General features: G+C 45.7%; 1 protein-coding gene across 1 annotated transcript in view; it reads right to left on the reverse strand.

Annotated features, from left to right (window-relative positions):
- Nucleotides 1–12,485, reverse strand: part of ACMSD (aminocarboxymuconate semialdehyde decarboxylase) — a 177,536-nt gene that overhangs the window by 121,408 nt on the left and 43,643 nt on the right. The window contains exon 4 of the mRNA XM_063933789.1: nucleotides 7,075–7,124. Within this exon, the coding sequence (XP_063789859.1) occupies nucleotides 7,075–7,124 (50 nt within the window). The remainder of the gene's footprint in view (nucleotides 1–7,074; nucleotides 7,125–12,485) is intronic.

Consider the following 12,485-nt stretch of genomic DNA (forward strand, 5'->3'; position numbering starts at 1 on the left):
TATGCTGGATAGTGAACCTGATCCAGCGTGCAATTGTCTGCTTTGAAGCAGGACACCCAATTTTATTGGGATCATAAAGAACAAACAGCGAGTCGGATTTCCTGTGATGAGCTGTTCTCTTTACATACACCTTCAAAGCCCTCACAACATCCAAAGACTTTGAAGTAGCAAAGGGGTCCGTAACAGCCGGAACCACAATAGGTTCTGAGTTCAGCTCTGTTGTCATGAAAAATTAAGTAGGGACTCTTGTGACACAACGCCCCTAGCTCCGACACACATCTTGCTGAAGCCAAAGCCAACAGTGTGACGGTCTTCCACGTCAACCTCCTGTAACGGTTCAAACCAGTCTGATTGAAGGAACTGCAGAACCAAATTGAGATCCCAAGGTGCCGTGGGAGGCACAAAGGGAGGTTGGATGCGCAGAACACCTTTCAAAAAGGTCTGTAACTCAGGGAGAGAAGCCAATTGTTTTTGAAAGAAATGGACAAGGCCGAAATCTGGACTTTTATGGAGCCCAGACGTAGGCCCACATCCACACCTGCCTGCAGAAAAAGCAGGAAACGTCCCAGGTGAAATTCTACAGCAAAATAATTTCTGCCCCTACACCAAGAGATGTATTTCTTCAAAATACGGTGGTAATGTTTAGACGTTACCCCCTTCCTGGCTTGGATCATAGTCAGGATAACTTTGTTAGGGATCCCTCTTCTGGCTAGAATCAGCCATTCAACTTCCATGCCGTCAAACGTAGCCGTGGTATGTCCTGATAGACGAATGAGCACTGTTGCAGAAGATCCTCACGAAGAGGTAGAGGCCACGGATCTTCGAGGAGCATCTCCACATACCAGGCCCTTCTTGGCCAGTCTGGAGCAATGAGAATTGCTTGAACCTTTTCCCTTTTTATTCTTTTCAGAATTATTGGGATCAGAGGAAGTGGAGGAAACACACCATCTTATAGACTCATGGAGTCATCAGAGCATCCACTGCCACTGCCTGTGGGTCTCTCGACCTGGAACAATACCGCTTGAGCTTCTTGTTGAGATGAGAGGCCATCATGTCGATGTGTGGATAACCCCACCGATGTTTCAAACATCTTAACACGGCCCCACTCCCCTGGGTGCAAGTCATGTCTGCTGAGGAAGTCTGCTTCCCAGTTGTATATTCCCGGAATGAAAACCGCTGACAATGCCACAGCATTTTTTTCTGCCCAAAGGAGAATTCTTGACACCTCTGACATTGCTGCTCTGCTTTTCGTTACGCCCTGTCGGTTTATGTACGTCACTGCCGTCACATTGTCCGACTGGACCTGAATGGCTTGATGCTGAAGAAGATAAGAGGCCTGCAGAAGGGCGTTGTATATGGCCCTGAGTTCCAGAATGTTGATTGGAAGGGTCACTTCCTGACTTGACCATCTTCCTTGAAACCCGACCCCCTGGGTGACTGCTCACCAACCACTGAGGCTTGCGTCCGTGGTTAACAGGATCCAGTCCTGAATTCCGAACCTCCGACCCTCAATGAGGTGAGAAATCTGTAGCCACCACAGAAGGGAGATCCTGGCTTTTGGCGACAGATGGATCCTCTGGTGCATGTGAACATGCGATCTGGACCATTTGTCCAACAGATCGAGCTGGAAGGGTCTTGTGTGAAACCTTCCGTATTGAAGCGCCTCATAAGAGGCCACCATTTTCCCCAGAAGTCGAATGCATAGATGCACCAATATACGGGTTGGCTTCAGGACATCCCGAACCACTGACTGGATTACCAATGCCTTTTCCAATGGAAGGAACACTTTCTGCGACTCCATGTCCAGTATCATTCGCAGGAATGGGAGCCTCCGTGTTGGCTCTAGGTGAGATTTTGAAAGGTTCAGAATCCACCAGTGATTCTGGAGAAGTTTGGTTGAGAGGCCAATGCTGTCCAGCAACCTCTCCCTGGACGGCACTTTTATGAGAAGATTGTTCAGGTACGGAATTATGTTCACTTCCTGCTTGCGAAGGAGAAACATAATCTCTGTCATCACTTTGGTGAATACCCTCGGTGCCGTGGAGAGACCAAATGGCAGGGCCTGGAACTGGTAGTGACAGTCCTGCAGTGCAAACTGTAGATAAGCCTGATGAGGCGGCCAGATTGGAATGTGAAGGTTTGCATCCTTGATATCCAGAGACACAAGGAACTCCCCTTCCTCTAGACCTGAGATCACCGCTCTCTTGACTTGAACACTCTTAAGAACGGATTCAAGTACTTGAGGTTCAGGATTGGTCTTACCGAACCATCCGATTTCGGTACTACAAACAAGTTGGAATAGTACCCCTTGTTGTACAGATGAGGTGGAACTGGAACAATGACTTGAGTCTGTACCAGTTTTTGGATGGACTGCTGTAAAGTTATACTTGCCTCTTGTGAAGCTGGTAAGCCTGATTTGAAGAATCTGTGAGGTGGGAGCTCTTGGAACTCCAGTCTGTAGGCCTGGGTAATAAGAACTATGACCCAGGGTTCCCAGCACGAACTTGACCAGATGTGACTGAAGAATTTTAGTTGGGCTCCCATCCTGACAGCCTTCCAGGCATCGCGGCCCACCATCATGCTGAAGGCTTCGACGAAGCAGAGCCTGAACTCTGTTCTTGAGCACCTGTAGTTGCTGGTTTGCGTGGATTACCTCTTTCACCTCTGGAAGACGTAGAAGCACCTCTGGGTTTTTCCTAAAACTTGGCTTTCCGAAAGGACTGTAAATTTGAAGCTAAATAAGCTTTCCAGGCTGGGGAGCTGCGGAAGGAAGATATGTAGACTTACCCGCAGTAGCTTTGGAGAGCCATCTGTCTAGTTCGTCTCCAAACAAGGCCTCTCCTGTGAATGGCAGGCCTTCCGTGCCTTTCCTGGAGTCCGCATCAGCAGTCCACTGGCGTAGCCACAAGCCCCTGCGTGCTGACACTGTCATAGTGGTGGTGCGTACATTAAGCAAACCAATCTCTTTTATGGCCTCCACCATAAAGTTCGCAGAGTCCTGTATATGCTGCAGGAGTAAAACAACATCATCCCTAGACAAGGAGTCTAGCCCCTCAATTAGGTTACCTGACCATTTAGCAATGGCTTTTGTGATCCATGCATATGCAATAGTGGATCTTTGGGTCACCCCTGCAGCTGTGTACAATGAGTTGAGAGTAGTCTCAATTTTACGATCAGCCATATCTTTTAGGGAGGCTGCACCAGGGACAGGCAATACAATTTTACGTGACAGCCTGGATACTGATGCGTCCACTATCGGTGGATTTTCCCCTTTTTTTCCTATCCTCCAGAGGAAAAGGAAAAGATGAGAGCAACCTTTTAGGGATTTGAAATTTCTTATCAGGATTAACCCACTGTTCTTCAAACAGGGTATTCAATTCCTTTGACACAGGAAAAGTGACTGAGGACTTTTTTTTTACATTAAAATAAGATTCCTCACACTCCTCTGACACCTTATCAGGAATTTGCAGAACATCTCTGATAGCCTCAATAAGAGCCTCTATTCCCTGTGACAGAGTAGCATTTCCCTCCTCCAAATCCACCTCACCCTCCTCCATATCTGATCCGTGAGCGTCAGAGTCAGACTGCAGGATATGGGCCAGAGATCGTTTTTGCGGACAAATGGGAGAGGATTGAGACACTGGTTTGGGGACTGAGTCTCTATTCATAAAATCATCCACAGTCTGTCTTAAGTATTGCATCTATTTCTCATTGCGGGATAGCTTTGTAGAAATATTTGAGACCATTCCCTTAATGGAACTAACCCAATCCGGTTCAGCCTCACTATTCTGGGAAGGTGCACTGCCCTGAGTACCCAGTAGTGAGCCCACTGGTGAAGAGGAACACTCCGCTGTACAAGAAACACACTCTTTGCCTGACATAATGTAAATGTGACAGCGCGCACACACACACACACACACACACACACACACACACACACACACACACACACACACACACACACACACACACACAAAGGTTAAGCACAATTAACCCACAAAGAGCCCTTCAGGGAGACACAGAGTTATTTGGAGCCAGCCCCCACCGCATCCTTTTCGCTAATGCCAAACTTAGCCGGTTCACAGACTAAGCACCCTGATAGGGGACTTAGTACACTAAGAATCGCCCCCCACCCCTCTGCTATGAGCCTCTGGTACCGCTGAGGTAATCTGGAGTCTCTCCGGAGGAGCTGCGCATCCCTGTCAGTCAGCGTCTGTGTCCACTGCAGAGGGAAAAGGGTGCTGGTGAGCTACTGGATCTGCTCATAGTGAAGGCCCCGCCCCTTCAATGGCATGCGGTCTTCTCGCTTTTTTTTATGCTGGCTGAGGTAATCTGGTTCTTAAAATGGAGAGAAAACCGTTTTAAGAGATGCAGCTGTGTACTGTGTCTGGAGACGCATTCCGCCCCGGTTAGAAGCCATGCATCGCCGTACCCTCATGCCGCCATAATGGCCGGCGACCCGCTAGTCGTGACGCCGGCTTAGTACTCACCACTCTTCTTTCTTCTGGCTCTGTTAGGGGTGGCGGATTGCTGCGGGAATGTATGCTCGTCGTGGTGGGGCTTGCAAATAGTTCCCTCAGGAGCTCAGTGCCATGTCAGCGGGGAACGGGACCATTAACCCTTCAAGAGGTTGGGCCATTCCACCCCCTAAGTCCCACGAAGCAGGCAGGCTGGTGCCAACCAGCCCTGCCTGGAAATAACAAACATAAAATAAATGCAGAAAACTTTTCAGGAGCTTCCATAAGCGTGACCGGCTCCTCCATGCACATTTTCTAAACTAAGTCTGGTAGGAGGGGCATAGAGGGAGGAGCCAGCCCACACTATCAAATTCTTAAAGTGCTCATGGCTCCTAGTGGACCCGTCTATCCCCCATGGTACTAAATGGAACCCCAGTATCCTCTAGGATGTAAGAGAAATCAGTAAGGAAGTCTGTTGATATTTGTGACTATGGAACTCGAGCAACAGGAAGAGGTACTAATAGACTTGCAGGAGCCTGCCTGGGAGTCATTTGATGAGCACACTGGAAACAGACAGAGACAAAAACCTTCACATCAGATGCTAGAGTGGGCCAACAATAGTCCCGTTGAAGTTGCTCTAGTGTCTTACAGACTCTGGTACGACCGGAAAATGAGGAGGCATGGGCCCAGTGGAGGAGCTTCCTACAAAGCTGTTTGGTCACAAAGGTGTTACCTTTAGGAGGGGTAATAGAAAGTGTAGCTGTGGTGAAGGAGTTAGGACTGGTAACAGGATCTTACTCCTTGAGAATAGAAACCTTCTTAATCCATAGAGCAACACAAAGAATCAGCCTGAACGAAAAGTCACCTGGAGCCCGAATCAGGAGAAGAAAAGTGAACATTGAGCTTGTCATGGATTGACGCATTGTGGTGTCTTTAGACACAGAAGGTTTTTATGATCTCTGTAAATAGTAATAGAGAATTTCACCCCTTGAAGAAGGGGTCTTCATTCCTACAGTGCACAGCCTCATAGCGAGGAAATCTTTCCCGCCTATGGCATAATTAGCTTTCACTGGCAAGAACTTTTGAGAATAGAAACTGCAGAGATGGAGTTGGTTATCTTCTGCGACAGCACTGTCCCTACCATGACTGCAGAGGCATCGACCTCAAGGAAACAGGGGTTGGATGGGTCTGGCTGACTGATCACTGGTGTGGAAAAAAAGCTTTTTTTCCCGGCATATTGCACATGCGTAGTAAGAAAATAGCTGGGAAAATGGCTGCTGCTCCATTGTCCTGGAGTATACTGTACTGTAACTGTGCTCTTGATGCCTGCTAGAGAGGAGGGGTTCCGGGTGGAGACTGTACATGGGCCCCTCCTCTCTTAGTGTGCTCCTGCAAGAGCACAGAGCCACAGAGTGCCATATATATGCAGAGCCGGTTCAAGGGTGCTCTGCGCCCCGGGCAGGAAAAGGGGCATGTCCTAATACAGGGGGCGTGGTCAGTTACGCCCCCTGTACATTGCTAGCGCCGCTTGAATGCTGAGCGGTGCGCGATGACGTCATCGCGCACCGCACAGCAAAAGGTCTTCTCCACGAAGGGAAACTAGACGCTATGCGTCTAGTTCCCTTCGTGGAGAGGACCTTTGCTGTGCGGTGCGCGATGACGTCATCACGCACCGCTCAGCAAAGTTACTCTCCACGAAGGGAAACTAGACGCATAGCGTCTAGTTCCCTTCACAGGAGGCGGACGGGGACGGCAGCGGGCAGCGGAGGCGGACGGGGGACACAGCGGGCAGCAGTGGCGGATCTTGCCACGGTGCGGCGCCCTCCGGATGGCGCCAGCGCCCTCCGGAAGGCGGCGCCCCGGGCAAAAGTCCTGCTTGCCCGTGGCAAGATCTGCTACTGTATATATGTTGTTTTGCAATCAACCTTGAATTAGGCCCATAGTATATGCCATGTTCTTCACTCATTCATGTGCCCAAATCCTGTGCCACCTCTTCTCTATCTTTCATCTGAGCACCATTGTAATAACTATTTTTCCTCTAATGGACAAAACCATGTGCACTGCAGGTGGGGCAGATAAAACATGTGCAGAGAGTTAGATTTGGGTTGGTAATATTGTTTCTGCTTTAGTTTTACACTGCAAATTAGATTTCAGTTTGAACACATCCCACCCATCTCTCTGCAAGTTACATCTGCCCCACCTGCAGTGCACATGGATTTGCCCATTAGAGGAAAATGTTATTTTGCAATCAACCTTGAATTAGGCCCTATATGTGGTAATTATTAATTTAATTTACATGCATGTATGTCCAGCTCAGCCCTTACTTCTCCTCTGGCCATTCTTCCAAGTGAACACTGGTGCAGATTACATGAGAACAGGCAAATATGGCAAAATGAGTGAAAATGTGCCGCTCTTCTTCCACATTTGCCTTGGTACATAGGCCCTTTAGCGTTGAAGACATCTAGGTTAAATGATAATGCTTGAGCATATGCAAACAATTAAAATAGTATACTACATTTTGAGAGAATTACATTGACTACAATAAGAAATAAAAAGCAAATGATACACCTAGAAGCGACAAATACATTTTGCGCGGTAATATACTGTATGTACTTACCCAGTAACTGAACATTACAGGAACAGTGGAAAGAACTTGTACGGTTACACCTGGACAGAAGGAAAAATGTGTCTTTATATCCAGAAAACAGTAAATGTTTTGTTAATATGAAAATACTTTTGTTCTATTGCAATGTCATCAGCATGACCTTATATTTTTCACTTACCATATACAGTATTATTCAATGTTGCCAATGCTTTAAATGATGCAGGAAGTGTGCGCACACATCCCAACATTTTGGAAACAAATTTGGATAAAATGCATGGTAAATGGCTGGCGCATGTTTTGCCACATAACTCCGAAACAAAGCAACCAATTACCATGCCAACATTTTTCTGCAGAGCTATGGACAAATATATATATATATATATATATATATATATATATGAATAAACACAAATTCCCAAGTGCGCTAAAGTGGAATGTAATTACACAGTTCTTCCAGCGTTATTTTCGTCGGAATGTAGACTGGAGGGTATTTAAATCTGGGGACCTGTAACAGACACCCCTCACCAAATAGTCACCCAAACAAGAGGCCACCAGGCCAATTAGTAAAAAGTTATTTTAATAACGTATACACAGTTCAAAGTATAAAATTGTGTCAATACAATGCAACTAAAAGAGTACACAGCCAACACGTTTGTAAGGTGGAATCTAGATATCCCCTCACCTTTTGCAAGGTGCGAGCTCGACAGGGAGTATCTTTACAGACTAGGTTGTGATTCTCTGACTGACAAACCCAACGCGTTTCGTCTTATCGACTTCATCAGGGGTAACGAATATAGGAAAAGGCTAATTTACTCATGATGAATTAATATAAAGGATCATAACCTCTAATGTATGATTATTCAGAATCTCCTATATCTGGATTTAGTGGATGAAGCTCTTATATCAGGGCTCCTGATTAGAGCTTAAGAGGTATTCCTCCTGGGAGAGATTTGGCTGCATGTGGAAATCACAGAATCTTCCACATGCAGCCAAATCTCTCCCAGGAATTTCATTGTACGTTGGTCAACATCCGAATCAGAAATAGTATTGAATTTAAAATTGGACACCATACTTTAGGTAGTTTGCAAAAATGCCGACATATGGTTGTCAGCACTCCTAAAAGATTATAACCAATAGTATTCCTAGGCGACCCTGTAAGGATTTACGCCCAATTAGTTTTAAGGTAGTTTATACAAAACACCATTATCCAACCGATTACACATTTAAGAAGGAATACCTCTTAAGCTCTAATCAAAAGGTGAGGGGATATCTAGATTTCACCTTACAAACGTGCTGGCTGTGTACTCTTTTAGTTGCATTTTATTGACACAATTTTATACTTTGAACTGTGTATACGTTATTAAAATAACTTTTTACTAATTGGCCTGTTGGCCTCTTGTTTGGGTGACTATTTGGTGAGGGGTGTCTGTTACAGGTCCCCAGATTTAAATACCCTCCAGTCTACATTCCGACGAAAATAACGCTGGAAGAACTGTGTAATTACTTTCCACTTTAGCGCACTTGGGAATTTGTGTTTATTCTTGTATGCTTTTGAGGTCTCCCAACAAAGATCTCTCCCGTGGTGCCGCTTCTAGGTTGGCGCGAGATAAAGATACTACTGTGTTTTTATATATATATATATACCCCATGAAGAAGTCTGAGAGACGAAATGCGTTGGGCCTTTCCCTAGAGACCTCCTGCTGAATCAGTTAAGATTCCTAAAACTATTTATTTCACATTCTCTCTCCTGAGCATTTTTTTTGCACAATAACTTGCACTTTAGACGAGAACTACATATTGTACTGTATACTGATTTTTAAGAGCAATTTTTTATATCTATATATATATATGTACAATTTTATTCTTTTTTATATATATTTCTTAGTATTGTAAAATAAAATATTTTTTAAATATTTTTTATTCTCATAGAGACATTTATTTTGTGGTAATTAAGCTTAACTACACACCGTAGGTCGCTAGAACCCCTATCCGGTATTCCTATTTTTAATTATTGCAGCAACACACCATTGCTGTTTTCTTAGGGGACAGCTGACGCCCAAATAATTGGGAGTGTTTTTCATAGTGTGGGATTAGTGTTCTCATAAGTGGCGTGGCATTCTCTTGCAATTATATATATATATATATATATATATATATATATATATATATATATATAATGTGCCCTGCTCAGCAGAAAATGGCACCTACGGCTATTAATAGATAAAAAGTTTATACTACTGTACCCTCAACAAACAAGTGGTGAAAAAACATACAAGGGGGTATATTTACTAAGCTCCCGATTTTGACCGAGATGCCGTTTTTTCATCAAAGTGTCATCTCGGTAAATCTCGGTCATTTACTAAACACTAATCACGGCAGTGATGAGGGCATTCGTAATTTTTTGCTAGTTCAGGTAAAAAATTACGAATGAATACACCGGGGTAAATTTACTAAGCTCCCGATTTTGACCGAGATGCCGTTTTTTCATCAAAGTGTCATCTCGGTAAATCTCGGTCATTTACTAAACACTAATCACGGCAGTGATGAGGGCATTCGTAATTTTTTGCTAGTTCAGGTAAAAAATTACGAATGAATACACCGGGGTAAATTTACTAAGCTCCCGATTTTGACCGAGATGCCGTTTTTTCATCAAAGTGTCATCTCGGTAATTTACTAAGCACTAATCACGGCAGTGATGAGGGCATTCGTAATTTTTTGCAAGTCCAAGTAAAAAATTACGAATGAATACACCATCGGTCAAAACGCGGCTGTTTAAGTATGAATCTCGGTCATTTACTAAGAAGTGCAAAGCAAAAAAAAACAAAACACTGCCGTGAAAAATTACAACTCGTAAAAAAGTGCTAAAAAAAAACAGACCTGCTTTTTTTTTCCGTGATTGGATAGACATGCACGGATCCATGAGATCCGTGCATGTATATCAGTTGGAAGGGGTGGGAAAGTGCTTATTTTTTCAATAAAAATTGCGTGGGGTCCCCCCTCCTAAGCATAACCAGCCTCGGGCTCTTTGAGCCGATCCTGGTTGCAAAAATATGGGGGAAAAAATGACAGGGGTTCCCCCATATTTAAGCAACCAGCATCGGGCTCTGCGCCTGGTCCTGGTCCCAAAAATACGGGGGACAAAAAGAGTAGGGGTCCCCCGTATTTTTAAAACCAGCACCGGGCTCCACTAGCTGGACAGATAATGCCACAGCCGGGGGTCACTTTTATATAGTGCCCTGCGGCCGTGGCATCAAAAATCCAACTAGTCACCCCTGGCCAGGGTACCCTGGGGGAGTGGGGACCCCTTCAATCAAGGGGTCCCCCCCCCCCAGCCACCCAAGGGCCAGGGGTGAAGCCCGAGGCTGTCCCCCCCCATCCAATGGGCTGCGGATGGGGAGGCTGATAGCCTTTGTTGTAAAAGAAAAGATATTGTTTTTAGTAGCAGTACTACAAGGCCCAGCAAGCCTCCCCCGCATGCTGGTACTTGGAGAACCACAAGTACCAGCATGCGACGGAAAAACGGGCCCGCTGGTACCTGTAGTACTACTACTAAAAAAATACCCAAAAAAAGACAAGACACACACACCGTGAAAGTATAATTTTATTACATACATACACACATACATACATACTTACCTTAAGTTCCCACGCAGGTCGGTCCTCTTCTCCAGTAGAATCCAAGGGGTACCTGTTGAAGAAATTATACTCACGAGATCCAGGGGTCCAGGCTCCTCGGGAAATCCAGGGGTAATCCACGTACTTGACAAAAAAAACAAAACGGTGTCCCGACCACGAACTGAAAGGGGACCCATGTTTGCACATGGGTCACCTTTCCACGAATGCCAGAAAGCCACTTTGACTTCTGTCTAAGTGGGTTTCTTCAGCCAATCAGGGAGTGCCACGTTGTAGCACTCTCCTGATCAGCTGTGTGCTCCTGTCCTCACTGACAGGCGGCACACGGCAGTGTTACAATGTAGCGCCTATGCGCTACATTGTAACCAATGATGGGAACTTTCTGCCCTGCGGTTGACCTAAAGTGACGTCACCGCTGAGCTGAAAGTTCCCATCATTGGTTACAATGTAGCGCATAGGCGCTACATTGTAACACTGCCGTGTGCTGCCTGTCAGTGAGGACAGGACCACACAGCTGATCAGGAGAGTGCTACAACGTGGCACTCCCTGATTGGCTGAAGAAACCCACTTAGACAGAAGTCAAAGTGGCTTTCTGGCATTCGTGGAAAGGTGACCCATGTGCAAACATGGGTCCCCTTTCAGTTCGTGGTCGGGACACCGTTTTTTTTTTTTGTCAAGTACGTGGATTACCCCTGGATTTCCCGAGGAGCCTGGACCCCTGGATCTCGTGAGTATAATTTCTTCAACAGGTACCCCTTGGATTCTACTGGAGAAGAGGACCGACCTGCGTGGGAACTTAAGGTAAGTATGTATGTATGTGTGTATGTATGTAATAAAATTATACTTTCACGGTGTGTGTGTCTTGTCTTTTTTTGGGTATTTTTTTAGTAGTAGTACTACAGGTACCAGCGGGCCCGTTTTTCCGTCGCATGCTGGTACTTGTGGTTCTCCAAGTACCAGCATGCGGGGGAGGCTTGCTGGGCCTTGTAGTACTGCTACTAAAAACAATATCTTTTCTTTTACAACAAAGGCTATCAGCCTCCCCATCCGCAGCCCATTGGATGGGGGGGGGACAGCCTCGGGCTTCACCCCTGGCCCTTGGGTGGCTGGGGGGGGGGGACCCCTTGATTGAAGGGGTCCCCACTCCCCCAGGGTACCCCGGCCAGGGGTGACTAGTTGGATTTTTGATGCCACGGCCGCAGGGCACTATATAAAAGTGACCCCCGGCTGTGGCATTATCTGTCCAGCTAGTGGAGCCCGGTGCTGGTTTTAAAAATACGGGGGACCCCTACTCTTTTTGTCCCCCGTATTTTTGGGACCAGGACCAGGCGCAGAGCCCGATGCTGGTTGCTTAAATATGGGGGAACCCCTGTCATTTTTTTCCCCATATTTCTGCAACCAGGATCGGCTCAAAGAGCCCGAGGCTGGTTATGCTTAGGAGGGGGGACCCCACGCATTTTTTTTGGGGATTTTACATTGTTTAATTAAAAAAAAAAAAAATAAGAACCCCAGCACGGATCACACAGATCCGGCCGAGATTGATTGTAAAAAAAAACGGCAGTGTTTTGCTAATCACTGCCGTAAAAATAGGTAAAAAAAAACGAATGACATCGACATCGGAAGAAAAGAAAAACCCGAATACGACAGCCTAGTAAATCCATCGTAATCAATTCAAAAAGTTGCAGTTTTACACTGTCGATGTCATTCGTGATTGAACTTTGACCTTTTTTCGGAAATTACGAATCTTAGTAAATTTACCCCACGGTGAGCAAGTGTTACATATATATTTA

Source organism: Pseudophryne corroboree, chromosome 7, assembly GCF_028390025.1.
Source record: "Pseudophryne corroboree isolate aPseCor3 chromosome 7, aPseCor3.hap2, whole genome shotgun sequence".
In the NCBI taxonomy this organism is placed as follows: Eukaryota; Metazoa; Chordata; class Amphibia; order Anura; family Myobatrachidae; genus Pseudophryne; species Pseudophryne corroboree.